Source organism: Nyctereutes procyonoides, unplaced genomic scaffold (genome assembly GCF_905146905.1).
Source record: "Nyctereutes procyonoides isolate TBG_1078 unplaced genomic scaffold, NYPRO_anot_genome, whole genome shotgun sequence".
In the NCBI taxonomy this organism is placed as follows: domain Eukaryota; kingdom Metazoa; phylum Chordata; class Mammalia; order Carnivora; family Canidae; genus Nyctereutes; species Nyctereutes procyonoides.
This window is the reverse complement of record NW_026575131.1, coordinates 20,270,876-20,289,427: the sequence shown is the minus strand read 5'-3', so window position 1 is coordinate 20,289,427 and position 18,552 is coordinate 20,270,876. Positions and strand designations below refer to the sequence as shown.

At 41.6% G+C, this 18,552-nt stretch overlaps 1 protein-coding gene across 1 annotated transcript; it reads right to left on the bottom strand.

The window, feature by feature from the left end:
* Positions 1–6,048: 6,048 nt before the first annotated feature.
* Positions 6,049–18,163, bottom strand: PROK2 (prokineticin 2). Its single transcript, XM_055344827.1, has 3 exons — positions 18,037–18,163; positions 14,505–14,630; positions 6,049–6,153 (listed from the first exon to the last, which is right to left on the bottom strand). The coding sequence occupies exons 1-3, from the start codon at positions 18,133–18,135 to the stop codon at positions 6,049–6,051; spliced, it is 330 nt and encodes a 109-aa protein (XP_055200802.1). The 5' UTR covers positions 18,136–18,163.
* Positions 18,164–18,552: the final 389 nt, after the last annotated feature.

Below are 18,552 nucleotides of genomic sequence, written 5' to 3'. Positions count from 1 at the left end.
GTTGCATCTTCCTATTGGGGAGGAAGTGGAGGGTATAACTTTTTTTTTTGAGTGAGTGAGGCAGAGGACTTCTGCTCACATTCCATTCCTAAGAACTCAGTTATATGGTCAACTTGGCCAAGGGTTCTGGTAAGCGAAGGCTCTAGATATCTAGATGAGTGGCCATGTGCCTAGCAAAAACTTTCAGGAGGGAGGGGGAGGAAGAGGAAGAGGAAAGGGAGATAGAGAGAAAGAGAAATAGAGAAAGAGGGAAGAGGGAAGGAAGGAAGGAAGGAAAAAAGGAAGGAGAGAGAATGGGAAAATGAAGGAATAAATTATGGAAGACACAGTCCATCAGCCAGCCATGTCTTCAAGGATTTTCCCCCTCCTAACCAAATCCAGGAAAATAGGGAATATTAACATGTGCTGTCCAAAGGATTGTTGGTTGCAGACAACATTCAACTCCCCATATCCCAACCGCAACACCATAGTTAGCGATACTCTTCTGTGAGTCCCTTACTTTGAGCAGTGAATATTTTCTTTTAAAATTTTATACAGGAGCAAATATTCTTTCATATATTCACATCCTGGGCCTGAAATATTTTGCTCCTCCATTTTGAACTCCAACTCGGGATTTCAAAAATGTAACTCAAGAGTCTGTATTTTAGGAGCACAGGCTGGTCAGTGAAAAGACTTTAGTAAGATCCAAGCAAAGAGCAGTCATTAAAAGGATAGGTATCATCGGTAATACATAAGACTGTGGCTGTCTTTCCCACAGGGGCCCTAGCTATCCAGAACCAAATTGCTTTGCTTCAAGACAACACAGGATAGTTGGAGGTCTCGGGAGGAGGGGCAATGGAGTAGAGCTGGCATTGAGATGGGAACTGCTGATAAGATACTGGAGATGAGTAGATGAGGCTGTCTTACACAATTTTGTTTACTTTCATGTTTAAAAATTTTCAGAGTAAAAAGTTTTTGTCTTGTTTGGATGGGCCACGTACGCTCAAGCCAGCCTCAGTTCTGCTGATAGAGAACAGGTCCATGTCCAGTGACACTGAGAAAACTCAATTTGTGAAGCTTCTTCAGTAGCTATTCAAATCTAACATAATAACACAGTCTTCTCCAACTTTTTCTTGTACAGCTTTAGAGTTTCTATGACAAAAACATTTTTTTAAAAAATATTGTATATCTTAATTAAGACGGCGAAAATCTAGATTTAAATAAATAATGTGGAAATGTGCTCAGCAATGCACCCCAAAGATGTGAAATCCTTCCTCTACGACCAAGGTTATTTTATCTGAGCCCCTTGCCTTAAGCTTTAAAGAGTTTATAAAAAACGGCTTCTTGTTATAGTAAACAACAGAGCTGATGTACAATGGATATTTCTGTGGTTGGGTATTAAAATGTATCCAATGTTTACCCTTCCATGACTTTGAATACAAATGGTACTTTTTTTATTTATCTTATTTTCAGGATAACTGTTTTTGTAGAGCCCTATTTGGAGGTTTAACTTTTCTTTAATACTGTCATCTCAAATTCTGTTTGATACCAAAACAAAATTTATATAAACAGATGGAAAGTATCTTCAGACCAACCCAGTGGTTCTCACAGGGGGACAGTTTACCCCTGCTCATTCACTTGGTAATGTCCAGAGATGTTTCTGGGTGTGACAGCTCAGGGGAACCACTGGCATCTAGTGGGTAGGGGACAGAAGTGCTGCTAAACAGCCTATTAAACACAGGACAGACCCTCACAACAAAAAATGGCCTGGCCCAGAAGGTCAGTGTTGAGAAATCCTGAACTAAAGCGAGTGAATGCCTGGAAATATCCCCCACAGCAGCCATTCCAGGGGGCAGGCCATGCTTTTCCTGGCTGGCACAATTAATGAGTGGATGTTCGAGTCTTCCTTCAAAATCATGAAGTCCGCCATGGACACAACGGTAGATATTCTCTATGTACACGATATAGATTAGACCATGCCTTTTACCATCAGAAATCATGCCCACACCATTTTTTTTCCACTTTCTGGCTTTTAATATACAGGTTTCATTTAAATGCTTAGTAGTGTGAGTTACTCAGTTACACTTCGCTGCAACATTGGACTTTCTAAAGCATTTTGATAATTTATGGGCCCAGTGAAATAGAATGAAATCTGGAGATATATGGGAAAGTGGGCCTGGGAGAGGGGGCAGTTCAGAAGCTGTCACCCGGGAGGGTTTGCCTGGGGAAAGAGAGCAGTGGCTCCATGCCCTGACTGTTTCAGGGCTAGCATGAGAGCCAAGGGACCAGCGAGGCTGCAACCAGGCCTACTTCCCTAAAATCTAATTCTAAGAAACTTTGAATAGACTTCTCAGATGAGCTATGGAACTGCTGCTAAAATACTCAAGTGGGACCTTTCTGTGACTGTCCTTTTAGTTAAACGTTATGGTGAGGGGGGGAAAAAAACCCCAAACAGATTCACTTATGCTTGAGGCTCATAGGAACTTCTGAGAGTGGCAAGAGAAGCAGACATCTAGCTACTCCACATTTTTTTTTCCCAAAGATTTATTTACTCATGAGAGAGAGGCAAAGACACAGGCAGGGGGAGAAGCAGGCTCCATGCAGGGAGCCTGACATGGGACTCGATCCCAGGTCTCCAGGATCACACCCTGGGCTGAAGGTAGCCCTAAACCACTGAGCCACCCAGGCTGCCCTCCACTTCTAACAAGAAAGAGGTCTCATAAAGGGGTGTCCCAGGGAAGGAGGAGATTTCCTATACAAGCGTATTCCTTTATTCTTTCTCCGTGGCTTTCAACCATGGGTGCACCATAGAGTCCAATAAGAGGCTTCAAGAAAAAAAAAAAAAGCCCAAAACTGAACCAGAATCTCTGAGGGTGACGGATGATGGGATAAAAAAGCAGTGGTACTTCAAGAACAGCATATTAATGGCACCTCTAATTTTGGGAGACATGTGTTCTGAAAGTGCCCTGATTTGGGGTGATGGGAGGGGGGGCGGTTTGGAGGGGAGAATATTAAACTCACTAAAGGATTATGCTGTTAAAGATGCTAGAAGAAATACAGTCCCCCTTTGTGTCGAAGAGGACACTGACCGTTAACAAACCAGGGGCGAGATGTGGAAGAAACAAAGAAATATCAACGCTGAGGGGATTACCTGAAATACATGGCCACAGGTTCAAGCAGAAAGATCAGAAAAGGGTGTCAGTGAATTTTTAGACAGTGATTCTCACTGAATACCCCAAATGCCCTGTTTTTAAAATTAAAATGGTCCCCAACTTTAATCTTCTAAAAAATCGGAAGTTAGTAAATTCTGAGCTGGATGAGATTTCCGATATTAAAACCAGTGAAGAAGAAAATTGGCTTACGTGTGTCATCTCTCACTGGACTGACTTTGTAGAGCTCCAACAACAGAACAACACTGAAACGCTGGGAGGACAGGCCTTCGGTTAGAGAGGAGGGTTTGTAAGGAAACAGTTTTGGCCCAAAGTTTTCCACAGTTAAAAAGAAAGTGTTGCTTTTTTTAAAAAAAAAAAAAGGTTGAAGTCAGAAATGACAGTTTTTGTGAAAGTCGATGTTTGCAAAGGAATCCAAAGGTCCACTTGAGTTTGGCCAGTAGGTTCTGGCCTAAGATTTATATCTTAGAATGGATAGAATCCATTCACAATATTTACATCAAAGTAGATTGCTGACTTTAACTTTTCGTGTGTAAATTCTCACTTTGCCTTATCTTGCAGAAATTCTGGCCTATGAAGTCTGGCCAACTTCAGCGAGAGAGGATCCTGGGGGTGGGAAGAAATAGTACCACAGTCTTTATAGGGCAAGACTTTGTGTGCTTTGCATACAATTTTAAAGAATCTCCATGGAACATGATCACAAGTTTTTTTTGAAACAATTATTTGACAGGTGCTAACTCTGGTGACAAGCTAACAAAAAAATACTAGCAAATTAAAGCTATACACTAAAAAGAGCTGTTCCCCAAAAAGGATCTCTTCCCCCCAATAAAAGCAATAGCCAAGGGGAGAGGTACCAAATAATAAAGATCTGTTTCTTTGAATGGTAGTGAACAAGTACTATGGTTTACCTCTTGTAGTGATTTTTTTAAAGTGGAATTGGTATATGTAAAACTAAAATTTTATAATAGTTTGTTATATGTTTTTTAACTTGGGTAAGGATGGATGATTGACCCCATCAAGTGCTTACGACTTACGAAAAAGGATGTCTCAAACATTATATGAAAGTGACATTTACCAAAACTGCAGAAGGGCATTTCTTTACCCGTAATTCCACTTGCTGAAGTCGATGTTTTTTCCAACAAACTCACTGAGGAATGCTTCTCGCACACAAGCTAAATTGAACCAAAAATAATACTCCTATGCCCAGGTATGGTAATTAGTACAGCAAAATCCCATACATTTACGGGACATGGTAGCCCCTAGGGTAAAGTCAAATACAATGTGCAACTGTGAGCCCTGCCTGAATAAGTACCTACAAAATGGACAATTTTTTTTTTTTGGCAACAGTTAGTGGGTTGGCATGGTTGAGTTTAGTCAGTTAAACACATTTCATAAGTTGTTTATTTGCGACGTTGATTCCATTTACAATACTTGGTGGGTTTCTCAGGGCCAGGCATCACCATATGGCTAGCACCTAGCATCCTGCCTAACTGCTCGTGAGAAATGCTTTATCACTACTTGCTGAATCAATACAGTGAAATCCCAGGAGTCCATTCCTGATTACAACCAGTTTTGCACATCACAATTTTCCTTCGTGTTCCAAAACCTCACTGATTTACACAGTTTGTTTTTTTGTACTACCTTAAAATTCATGCAAACAGAACTTTCCTGTATGTAAAGTGAACACAAGAACATACTGTTAAGTGCTATTTTACCAACTTTGGGGGCGTTACCCATTTCAGAATGTGAGCTAATAGAAATATGCTTGTAATAAAAACTGACAACTGTGACAAAAATAAGGATATATATTAAAATAAATCAAATGATATACAATACTGTCATTATTCTGATACAGAATTTTTACACAGCAATATTGATATAGCACATGGCAGGATGTCAGGTAATCCATTATAAGAGACCTTCTGGTTACAAATGGGAGTTTAAATTACAACTTCATACCGATTTTAAAATGGTAACAAGTGGTATGCCAGATTAAAATCAATACTCCCTCTTCAAGTGACATTTTCTGGAACATCTCTAACTGTGAGACTTAAAAAAAGTAAACTTCATAAAAAGAAATAAATGTAATGTTGTATTGGAGAACCTTAAAAAAAAAAAACCCAAATCTAGAAATAGGGACTAAATTGACTTTCCATTTCCCTCTGGACTTACTCACACCTGCCACACAGCTGACCTGAAGTCATGTTGCATGAATAAGTCCATGAAAGCTTGGAAGCACCCCAACCTCTACTCTGTCTAGAGAAGTCTGGAGTGTCTAGTTCAACTACACATCCTTCACTGTTTAAGTATCAGGCAAAAAGCTTGATTCTTAACACTGACTCTGCCAGCAAGTTAGGAGAATATGGAATGACCCTATTCCCCACTTTAAAATGCTAGAGGGCTGGTGAGGGAAATGGTGAAGAATAACGTGAGAGCCTTAAAATTCTTTGAGGAGAGAAAAGAGACCTGAGGGTGTGTGTGTCTGCGTGCGTACGTGTGTGTGTGTGTGTGTGTGTGTGTGTGTGATGGGCAGGGCTGGGGAAAGGGAATTTAAGAAAAAAATGTTTCTGTAACAAAAGATCAAATTCTTACTCTCCTCATTTCTGTGAAAATGGGTGAGTTTTTGGCATCTAAAGAGCCAAGCCAAACCAAAACATAAACAGGGAAATGAGAACTGGTTCCATAATGCCTTGCACTTTACATTTGTATCCAAAATTAAAATCCTCTTTCAATTAAAAAAAAACATCATTTAAACATCAAAGATAGAAATGTTACTTGGATAGTTGAGGAAGCAACAGCATTTCTTTCTGGCATATTATTTGTTTGGCACAATCACAAGTAAATAGACTTTAGAGACATCATGTGGCTGTTCACATTTAAAGTTTCTGCTCTCAAGTGATTACTTTCGGGCTAAACAAATAAATCGATTAAATGAAGTCCGTAAACAGGCTAAGCCCGGCATACATGGACATGTGTGATGCATTCTCCGCCCAAAAAATGGAACCTAAGATAAAAGAAGAAAACTGAGTCAGAGCAAGAAACATTAAAAAACAAAAACCAGAAATAAACTATTCTGCAGAACTCTTTTTGAATAATAACAGCTAGTGTTATATTGAACGTTAACTCTTCATCAAGCAATACGCTCATTTTATGTATTATCCTTTTTCATCCTTACAACCACTCTGTGAAGATGACAAATGCTTGAATTATGCCCATTTTCCAAGTGAGAGATTGAGACACAGAGAGATTAGTAATTTGCCCAAGGTCCCATACTCAGTACTTGGAGCTTGGCTGGCAGGTGGACCAGAGAGACCAAGCTTTTAACCACCAAGTTATACTGCCTTTTACTTCTTCATTTCAATTCTTTCTCTAGCATCTTACTAATGAAGCTCCTTAATGAGGGCATGACATTAAGAGGATGACCACATTGATATAATGAGTAAATATGAAGTCACGGACAATGAGCAATATACAAACTCACATGTTTGCACACAGATTGGCAGAGGGGGTCAAAATTCTGGGAAGTGTAGGTAGGGAAGAAACAAAAGGGAAATTAAGGAAGAAGTCAAGCTGGAGTCATGGAAAAGGAACAAACCAAACCCTGACCTAGGGAGAGCCAGCAGAGAAGGGATGGCTTCATTCCAAGAGTCATCCAAGTGGTATTTCTGAGTCTTGCCCATGCCACCAATGAAGCTGGGTTGAGGATGGTCACCCAGAAACTGGCATGGTGGTCCTCTGTCTCATGGGCAGTGGAGTTCCGCAAAGTACATATACTTTCCAGAGGCAAAGAACAAAATTCATTCTCTCTCCAACACCCCCCCGCCCCCACCGGCAACCTCTTGAGGATCCCCTTTGCAAGTATAGGGAGAAAGTTTAACCCCAGCCCTGGAGGTGACAGATTGTCACTGAAATGGGATGATAAATTACACTGGTCCACAGTAACGTGACAGAGTCAAGCTATTCAGAGACTCATGCCTCAGAGATCCTTCTACAGTTTCCACATGGCAGAAAAATGCATCCTGTTTCTCAACTCAGATGCTTTATTCACTATCGTTCTAGTGTATTTCCTATTCTACTCCACCTAAAAAGGCCACCCCATGCCAATTATCCCTGTCCTAATGAGAAAGTCTGAGATGCATCTTCCAGATGCCTTCTAAATGATTTCTCTGTACATTAAAAAAAATGTTGTCTGCAGACAGTGACAGAACCATTCTAACTTTACTTTGGGGTTGAACTAATAGGACAGACCCAACTGTACGGTAGTCCAGAAATGGTCATGGCTGATTGTGCTGGGCATCATCTTTGGGTTGGTACCATGCTCATGTTCTTCTTACCTCCTCTTTCCTTTTTTTTCTCTTCCTCTTTCTTCTTTCCTGCCTTCCAGTTCCAAAATGGTTCTGGAAGGGCCAGGGAAATGATTGAGATCAATAAATACAAAAGGAAGAAAGGGAAGCAACAGGCGGACATTGACAGGCAGGTGGTGAAGAGGCAGAGCCACCTCGGGTTCCTCTGCCGTTTGGCAAGGGCCTTATTTTCAAGGCTGTAATGACAGTGCCTACACGCAGGTGCCACAGCTCCATGCAGGCCGTCAGCTCCATGCAGGCTTGTGCTCAGAATGGTTCTGCCACTGTGTGTGTCAAAGGGCACATGGATGGCTAGCTCATTTGTTGGCACTGAGAATATTGTCAGAGGACGTGGACCTGGCTGCACTGGCTCAGACAATTACAAGTGGACAGTACGAGAAGTTATAATCCCTGACCTTTATGATCTATTCTAGCCCTGAGACTTGGAGAGCCTCATTTTGTCACACATGTCACTACATGGGCATGTGGTTCTCAGTTGAGGGTGCTTCTGTCCCCAAGGGGACATCTGGCAATATCCAGAGACATTTTTGATTGTCACAACTTGGGGGAGGGAGTGTTAGTAGTGGGTAGAGGCCAGGGATGCCGCTGGACAGACTCCAAAGCACAGGACAGCCCCTCAACAATGAGACTCTCTGGCCCAAAGTGCCAACGGTGCCAACGTTGAGAAAAACAAACACAACAGCAACACCCAAGGTAATGAATTGAAGCCTGAGATAAGTGAAATGTAACTATAATGAACATGTCAAACAACACCAAGCATGTTTCTTTTATTGACCCATTCAGCTAATATATACTGAGTGCCACTGACACAGCAGTCCATAGTTGAGATGCTACAGATAGAGTGATGAACAAAACAGGAAAGGCCTCAGCCCCTCAGGGGGTGTAAATTTTAATGATGGAAGACAGATAACCAGTAAGATAGTTTAAGCTCTGAATAGGCACCCTCATGGAGCTTGCAGTCTTGTGATTTGTGTGCATCAAGACACCATGGCCGCCCTCTGGCCTTCATGTGGGCTCCCAGTGCCTTGAAAACAGGAGCAAAGAAAAATAATGGTGGCAGCCTGCCATGCCCAGGCTTCATAAGGGACTGCATGTCAATGTCACACCCAACCTGTGTGCCAGATTTTTGCCTTGTTTTGACACAAGCTAAGTGGCTTCCTCTTGAGGTGAAATTACTCGGCTAACTGCAGTCACCCAGCTAAAAGGGAACATATCACAATCAAACGCAGTCCCGCTTTCTTCCAGATTTTGCTCTTTTCTCAAACACCACCATTCCCTCCAATGCCAAGCTCTTTGAAGAAAGGACATCTTATTTGTAAACACATGGGACTTAGCCTGGTACACAGGAGGCACTTAAGCAAATACAAGTTAAAAGCCGGTATCCTTCCAACCCCCCCAACCCCAAGACTGTGCGCTGCCCAAAGGCAGAGAGGTAGCCTTCCCAGGTCCTGTTATCTGCACCTGCACATAGTGGTTTTCCTCCTCCCCTTCCATCTGTGAGCTAATGACAAAGAACATCATTTCTGACGTTATACACTTAGTAGATGCTTGGGAACTCCTCCACTGGCCTACTCACTTCTAGCTCTACACATTTTATGTGACAAACTTAAGAGGTATCTTATAGTCACAGGTACATGAAAAAGTATACAGAAGGTGCATATTCAGAGGCACAAATAAATATGGCCCAGGAGCTAACCATTCAGTCCCAACCTGAGGGTTTATTTTAGAATAAACTCAATCCAATGTGATCCATTTGCAGCACTTTTAAAGGGAAAATAGCACAGAAACAAAGCACTGACTTATCTCAAAACAGTCAATTTTGCTAAAGAAAGAGATATAACAAAGGATTGATGGAGGAGACCCTGGTTGTGTCACATGAAAAGCACGGGTCTACCGTGGGAAGCTGGTTTGGGGTAGGCAAAATGGGTGAAGGGAGTCAAGTTGAATAGTGATAGATGAGGATCATTTTGTACTTCAGACGTCAAAGCACAATGTTGTGATTGTGATTGATTCAGGTTGTATACCTGAAACTTATATAATTTATACACCAATTTTACTTCATTAAAACAATGTTTTAATGTTTTAAGCAATTTTTAATGAAGTCAGTTTTGTTATAACTCTTGTCAAACTTACACAGTTCAAAAAATTTCAAATACTGTAATAGCACATAAAATAGAAACTAAAAGTCTCACAGTACCTGTCCCATTCCCACAAGTTTCCAGCTTTAGTAATTAGGAAGATTGTCAACATACTTTAATTTGGTCAAGTCTTAAAAGGTCTCTTCAAATTCTTTCAGAATAAGTATATATCTATGTAACCCAAAACAATGCAAGGATTTATCTCCTTGTGAGTAGAGGGTTAACATGAGATCTCATCTCCCATCTCACTGTGTCCTTGGAAAGAATAACAGAAAGGAAGGAATAGGGGAGTCAGGCTCGTGGGTTGTGTGGAACTTCATCTGGGCAGCGGAAGCTGTTGGCATGCAAGTCTGGGCAAATACTTGCAAGAAGTAAAGGTGGTAGCTCCTGTGAGTCAAGGGGACCTACCCCCCACACCCTACCCCACACACACTCAGGCTCTCATTTGGGGCAACCATAAGTACCCCGTGTGGAAGAGAGGGCAAGCGAAGTTGTGAGCTCACAATGCAATGATGCTGCTGTATCTCTTACACTGTGTCCTGTGGGGCTGGGTAAATGTAGTGTTAGGCCAGTGGTGCTCAAGCAGTGCACCGTCCATCTCCCCAACTGTCACAGGGGAAATGTCACAGTCTGGAGACATATTTGGTTGTCACAACTGAGAGAGGGAGACTACTGGCATCTAGTGGATAGAAGCCAGGGAAGCTGCTAAAGATCCTATGATGCACTGAGTGGTCCCAACAACAAAGAGCTATCGGGCCCATCCTGTCAACAGTGCCCAAGCTGAGAAACTCTGTATATCTACCTCCTCTGAGTCTGACAATGAACTTGTATTCACACCAATGATGCTGCCCAGAGAGAGAAAATGTAGATAGTGGCTCCTGACATCTGTGATAGGAAAGATGAGGAAATTAACGTATTAAGCTTTCATCCACCCATCTTCCACTAAATTCTGTAGTTATATTTTAAATATATATTTATATATTATATATTTTATAAAATATATGTTATGTATTTTGTATATTTTTAAATATTTTTTAAAGGTAAACTCTATCCTGAAAGTATATTTACAATGTTTCATCATAGGTTAGTTCTGAAACAGAAACTAATAATTTTTAAATCTTCCTTTCTTTAAAAAAAAGACAAGTCCCAGGTTTTAATTTTTTTTTTTTCAGAAAAGGAAAATGTATTGGTCAAATTTTAAAGTGTAGCTTAAAAAAAAAAAAAACTACCAGAAAACAAAAGGCAAACAGGTACTAAAAACGTTAACATAAAAAGTGAAGCAAAAACAATTTGGGGGGAGGAAACAGTCATTTAAATTGAATAATTTATAAAATGATAAGTAATAAAAATAAAAGTATTAATCACATAAACTTTCAAAGCCAAGCAGTAATCAGAATGGGATGGAAATAGCCAATCTTTTAAACTCTGAAAAGTTTAGGTATTAATTAAAATACTAAAATAGTGGGGGTTTTAAAAAATATTTATTTATTTAACAGAAAGAGAGCAAGAGAGTACAAGCAGGCAGAGTGGCAGGCAGAGGAAGAGGGAGAAGCAGGCTTCCTGTTTAGCAGAGCGCCCGCTGTGGGAGTCCATCCCACGACCCTGAGATCACGACCAGAGCCAAAGGCAGACACGTAACCAAATGAACCACTCTGGCACCCCAAAATAGTGTTGTTTTTTAAAATAGCAAAATATTCCTTGTAGACGTATGATTCAATAATTCATCCCTAACTTTAAAAATTGCTAAAAAATGAATACATGTTAAAACTTATGACTAAAAGTGTGTTTGGAAAACATACTATTCTTCTTAGGTGAACTGATATTTCATTCTACTTTTCAATTATCAAATATAAAGTTAAAAATTGTACAATTATAAAATTATAGCCTAGCAGTTACTGTAAACTCCACACATTAGTTGATGTATCTGAAATAAAATAGTAGACTGAATTCTGTGACTATCAATTCCTACTTGAAGTTCACAATTTCATTCATCAAATACTACTCGCTTTATCAAAATAAACAGACATTTGTGGCTAATGTCTAAGCCGAGCCAGAACGGAAAATTCAAAATTTAAACAGGTGTAATCTCCACTTATTAACAGTCTTGTGTTTTTAAAACACCAATCTCTGTGACCACAACCAGTTAATCCCTTTAAAAAAAAAAAAAGAAAGAAGAAAGGAATGATCACATCACATTAAAAGAAAATTTTCTATGCAGCGTGTATACTTTTGCCACATACTAATGAGCCATTAAAACTGTAATTTGAAGTTGAACACTGTGTATTACATTCACCAGGATATATTTGCAAAATACATTCTTCTCAAGTTGTTTTGAATAGAATATAGTGGAGAGAAGATCTGGAAGTAACTAGATTTTTACCAGGATAAATTAATATCACCTAGAATAAGTAACAACTCCAGGACCTACTTTAAAAATAGAAATGACATATGAAAATGTATTTTCAAGACAGAAAAGTATCCAGTAGGAAAAGCTGTAAAGCATGAGTTCTAGTAACACTTTTCAAGTGTGCAACCGAAAGGGGGAAGAGTCAAGATCTGAAATAAAACCTTTATTTTATTTTTAGTCCTTTAGCTCTTTTATCACTTAATTCTACTATGAAAAGCATAATTTGTTATTAAAGACTTCATTACTCAAACTGTGATTAAAAACAAAGGTGTGGAGATGTATCCGGATTTCTGGGAGAAAAATGATTTTGTTTACTCTCAGAAATAACCTTGCACTACACCTGAACTGGAAGCTGTCCAGGCACCCAGGGAAACAGAATTGGGTTCTCTTATTAAAATCCCGCAGATTCGGAAAACTCATCAGAAATACAGGTTGTGACAAATTCCCCTGGAGGACCATTATCTTATCCTACACAACCCAGTTTTGGTTAACTGGAGTCCAAAGTGCTCAGATGAAACCACTTTCAAGGTGGCACAAGGGTATGATGATCAAGACTGCACAACCAATGGAGCATCAGACAGAAATGAAGTCCAGTGCTGCTCTGAGACCTCTCACCTCGTGACCTCAGCCAGATACCGAGTTCCTGTAAGGCTTAGTGTGTTTGTATGCAGAATCTGCTGGAAACAAATGTGTTTCACGGGCTTGTTGTGTTAAATATGAAATGCATATACAACATTTCATACAGAGTGTCTGGTGCATCAGAGCCTTCAACCAGTGGCAACTGGGCTTTGCTACAATTACAAAGAATACTTGCATAGAATGTGTCGCTCTTTGCTTGTTTTAGCAAACAGGCTGCATGATTCTGGTATGCAGGGGGTGTAAGGGTATGGTAAGACTGGACAAAAACAATAACATTCTTAAAGGAAAAGATTAAGAGCAAACCTTGCAATGAAGTGGCTCAAATGTACAAAAGTTGAGACTCGCACTCGATAAGGGTGATGACAAAACTGACATCAATGCCAAAGGTGGCTGGGCTGGTGTCATCTCCTCCCCTGGGAGTTTGGCATTGAGACAGACAACTAACCGTTTACAACCTTTCCTGTCTTCAAGTGGCTAAGAATAAAAGGTGCATGTCATGTTTTATGACACTGAAGCCATGGGGACCAATGGTCTAAACGGAACAGGAAGTATTTCTCAAGGAAACCACAGGAGAGACAAGCTCTGTCTTCAGAGAGACTCAAACAAGTGGAGTCCCTATTACAGCTCACAGAGCTAAACATACACCAATTTCTTTCATTACCTTCACTCTAAGAAAGTCAAAATAGTAACTGTTATCTGCAATTGTCCAGCATAGGGAAGATGAGGGGCTCTACTGCAGCTTTCAACCCTAAACCACAGGTGGGGTAAAAAAAAAAAAAAAAGGTAGAAGGCACGTCCAGTTTGCTTTGAAAGCCTTCTATCTATTTCAAAAGAGGAGTATACAACGTTGGCCTAGAGAAAAAGTGGCAGAGAGACTGAGCTCCGCCTCCAGCCAGCCACCTGGCCTGGGACAAGCCCTCTGCTGGCCCCGGACTTCACTCTGCTACTGGGTGAAACCAGGAGATGGCGCTAGGGGAGCAAGGTATTGCTTGCTACCTGGCCTCTCTGGGGGATCTTACTGACATCCCAGTCTTTCAAGTTTTGATTCAGAAGGGCCAAGACTCTTCAGGCTCCACACACTTTTCTGCTCCCTCCAGTCCCTAATCCATCCCCATCCCGCTTCCTGAAGTAATGTCACTGATTGGCTCTTGGAGACAGGAGCATCTGCAACACAACCTGGAAAGTGCCATCCAATCCTGCCGATATACAGTCATGCCACTTACCACCAAAACTGTTCAAAAGTGTTGTTTAGGTCTTTAGGATACAGAATACATTGAACACTTAAATGTCTTTAACCTCTAGGATTATGAAGTACTAGATTATGTGTACTGCGTAGACAGAGTGAAAATAAAGGACCTTTAAAGATAAAAGGATAACTGTACCATTGATGATTTTCTGCAAGAAACAAAACACAAAGTTATTCACTTTTTGCCTTATCAGTAGGTCTGATATCAAAAGGCTTTTCCAGAACCTCTGTACTCTGATTCCTGCAAAGCAGCATACATTTTTTTGTCCTAAATAATTTTTAGGCAAATTCATGCATTTGAAATTATCTTTATGAAATGTTTCTCATGTCATGAGAGTAATGACATGAAAAATGATTCACTAGAGTAAGGATGATAGAGGATCCAGTTCTTTAAAATAGGAGGGGAGGGGGAGAGGAGGGGTTTCCCATTGTCATCTTCTCTAACTTATAATTTCAAGCACATTACCCTGGGTTTCATGTCAGACAGGCCTTGTTGGGAGTTGAGTTACTGAGTTACTGCAACATAAGAGAACCACCATAAATCCAAATATATATACTAACTTTACGAGTCAGCGGATGGCAGCTGTCTCCCACTTTGCCCATAGGTGTGCAAATCCTTATGCTCTTAACCCAGATACTAACAGCACAGCACATGCCTCCACCACACTGGGGGTCCTTGTCGCAGGCCTGAAATGTAACAAACAAACAGATAAATATAGATGGCGGGGAAGTCTCAAGCTAAGGAAATCTAAAATTAGCAGTAAAAATGCTCTTTAAATCACCAACCACTAGGATTTTAATAATCATACACATATAAAAAAGAACTGTAATCTTCATTTGCTTGCACATATTTATCATAAAATCTGATGAGAAGAGATTTTCCTAGTTTTATAAAAAATGGCCTGAAGAATGGCCTACACATTATGAAAATCTTAAATAAACATACACAGAAAATCACCTCTATTTTTCTAGTGTTTTGTGGCTGAATTGGCTTTGAATTTGAAAAACGAGTCTGCGTTAGACTTATACTATACATGGCCATTAGGAACTACATAAATTGAATCATGAGATTTTATGACTATTAACTGCAGAATACATTGGGCCCAAATTTAAGAAGGGATTTAAATGGTCTCTAAATCTGGCATGAAATGCTCCAGACCCATAAAGGCACTGATGTAAATTTTAAAAGTGCTCATTTTCCCTTTCAAATATTTGCATTTTGGTTCATGAGACTTGATGTTTCTCACACCACTGGCTTGATTTTCACATTTCCTCTTTAAAGAAAGAAATCTCATAGGTTGGGAATGGACAAACCAAGACTTTTGTCTTATGTTACTTTTTTCCAGGTAACATGCAAAAAAGGAAATTATTGGCTCAGAGTGTACATATGTGTATATTACAAAGTCAGTTGAACACTTAAGATTAATCAGATTTAGAAATGCAAATGGCAGATGCAATTTTCGGCAATTTATTGTAAATATAAATAATTAAAGAATCAACTATGGAGGAATTTTCATACTCTAAGTAGAAATAAATAACACAGTCTAAATTTATTTGCATGAAAATAGACCTGAAAAACAATTGTTCCTTCCTAGAGCCAACAAAAAATAGGATGCTTTAAGTAGTGTGTTATAATGTTTTGCTAGCAATAAGGCAAAAACACCCTGTATTATATATGTAAGAAACTAAAAAGTCCATAGTTTAGACAAAAACTTAAATTTTTTACATTTATTGGAAACAACTGAAACGCTCCTTCAAGGTTCTTCTCCTTCAAAGTTTTGGGGCCAGCCACAAGTTCTCAAAATATAAATATATGGGCATACCCTTATTCACTATTTTTTGTTAAAAATTACTAACCATCCTACTTTAGAGTTGGCTTATTTCCTTCATCAGAATTTTTTTCTCAGCCTCTTTAAAACTATATGGACAAAAGCAACAATTTTCACCTTGGGGTCTTAGGACATACACAGGAAAACATCCAAACATTTCCATTTTCCAATTTTTATCTGTACGCCAGAAATCATGTATACGTGGCCATTACATTCCATAAATGAGAGGTTCAGTACATGATCTTTTCCAAAACGGTTTTAACAAATCTATGCGGAATATAAATCAACATCAAAATAACTACACCTACTACCAAAAAATGTAAATATTTAAGGTGGAGGTTTCAGGGAGTATTTTCTGTCAACAGATGCTCAAGATCTGGAATTCTGAAGCTCCACTACTTTTTATAAGACAATCAAAATGCAGTCAAAATCTTTCAAAAATTCAGTCAATCACTAGGATGTTTAACATCCTGAAGACGATAAGTTACTAAGTTTTTCATTTGGCTCCAGATGGTTCCTGTCATGAAGACATAACTACATTTCTTTATTGCCACTTTGCTTAGAGAAATTTTAAAAAATTCTTTTTGTAACACTGAGTTAAAACAACAACAACAAAAACATCCCATGTAAGTTCACCCTGAATGTCTCTAACAGACAAACATCCAATGTGATAAAATTTCACTTCTGTAACAGAAAGCTTCACTTCTTGGAAATATTTACAAAGAAATGCATGGGTTTATATAATTTTAATTAGACTGCTGTTTCCTAACGCCCTTCATCCTTAACCCATTGCAGACCTATTCAAATAGTGTTGTCCTGTGAATGGAACAAAAAGATACTTATATTGCAAAGGAATTCTGGGCTCAGAGGATTAGGAGAAATTTAAAATGAGCCAGCAGGGGAAGAGGGGGGAAAAGCCCAATCATGTTCCAACACATATATTAGAAAGACCTGTAAAAACTTTTTTTTTCCCCAACCACACTGACAAAGCTATTCAAATACACTTTTAAAAAATCTGTAATTATTTTAATAAGTACCACAATGTTTATTATACCTATGGGATATAACCAAATACTGTTATTGTACAAGGGCTTTCAAGATGCTATAGACCTATTAACTAACTTGGAGACTACGGAGCTTTATTTTCTCAAGACAAGGGCCGACTTCCCTCACATTTAACTATTTCATTATCTATTACCAGTTCAAACAGAGAGGTTTTATTTAAATCCCATAATGTGCACATAGATAATTGAAATCAATGTAATGGAGGTGTAAAAAAATTTCAGACTTAAAAAAAAAAAAAAAAAAAAGATAAAAGAGTAAAGCAGTCGAGGAGCCGGGCAATGGTAAGCGATTTTGCACTGTGGAGGTCGACCAGAGTTTTAAATTTTGTACTCTTAAACTCATCCTGCAGATCCACACACAGAGGACTGTTGGTGGGAGTAGGAGAGGACTGACTCAGTTCCCACTTCCGAAAATGAGGAGGACAACTTCTCTAAGTTGAAACAAACATCAACATTGTAACCTAACTCCATAATTATGCCCGAGCTCTGGAGGTGCTTTATCAGGAATTGCAAATGGAAAAAAAAAAAAAAAAACCAAAAACAAAAAACTTTTACGAGGAAAACCTCAAGACGCTAAAAAAAAGAGAAAGAAAAAAAAAGAAGCAAGCAAAAAGCCGTGGAAACCAAAAGGAAGCACCCCCCCCCCCCAATTGCTTTTCCCAAGCGCACACAGGGCCTCGGAGCAAGTTATTTCAAGGGGTTTTCCGTGGAGGGTGCAAGGGGGGGTAAGGTCCTTGAGCATAGGATTAAAGTCTCAGGATTGGGGTGTGTGTGTGCGGGGGGGGGGGGTCTCTGGCCGCTGCGCGCGTCAGGCAGGGCCTCTCCAAATTTTAAGGTTCGAGGCTGGAAGTCTGGAAGAAGCGCCGGAGGAGACTGTGCACGCGAACTTCGTGCAGCGCTAACACAAACACAGACCGGGCTCGCGGAGGGAGCCGGCAGGGGGTTAAGAGGGGCGCGAGCAGGGCACGGCGGCGGCACGCGGGGCACCGTCTCTTCCACGGTGCGCCCAGGGCGGCGGGCCGTGCGCCGCCCTCGGATCCGGGCACCTCTCCCTCCCCGAGCCCCACGGGGCGCCTGGGGCGGGCGTCCCCGCCCGGGGGCGCCGCTCCCCGAGCCGCTGCCCTCCCCGAGCCCCAGGGGCGCAGCGCGGGCGCGCCTCCCCGGCGGCGGCGGCGGACAGGTGCGCCCGGGGCCGCTTACCCCTGTGATGACGGCGGCGTCCCCGGCGGGGGGCGTGAGCAGCAGCGGCGGCAGCAGCAGCAGCAGCAGGAGCAGCGGGGCGCAGCGCGGGCCCCTCATGGCGCCCTCGGGACGGCGCGGCGGTTGCGGGGCGGTTGGGGGCGCGGGGGCGCGGGGCCGGGGCGCGCTCGCTGGAGCGCGGAGCGCGGCGGGCGGCTGGCGGGCGGCTGGCGGGCGGCTGGCGCGAGCCTGCGGGCCGTTATAAAGGCGAGCCCCGCCGTGACTCACGCCGGCGCCCGCCCGGCAGCACGCGCGGGGGGCACACTCACACACACACACACGCACACGCACACGCGCGCCCACCCCGGCCCGGCCCGGCCCGGCCCGGCCCGGCGGCCCCGGGACGAGCACGTGCCGCGCGCGGCTCCCCGCGCCCCGCCCCCGCCCCCGCCCCCGCCCCGGGCGCCACGCAGGCAGCGCCCCCCGCGGGGCGCCCCGCTCCCGGCCCGCGCCTCGCCTGCAGCCGCCCGCCCCTCG

Excerpts from the sequence above, each read along its gene's own strand:
- PROK2 (XM_055344827.1), bottom strand. The coding sequence starts at position 18,135 with ATGAGGGGCCCGCGCTGCGCCCCGCTGCTCCTGCTGCTGCTGCTGCTG. Across the intron at positions 14,631-18,036 it reads ACGCCGCCGTCATCACAGGG|GCCTGCGACAAGGACCCCCA; the intron begins GTAAGCGGCCCC and ends GTTACATTTCAG. Across the intron at positions 6,154-14,504 it reads GCCATCCGCTGACTCGTAAA|GTTCCATTTTTTGGGCGGAG; the intron begins GTTAGTATATAT and ends CTTTTATCTTAG.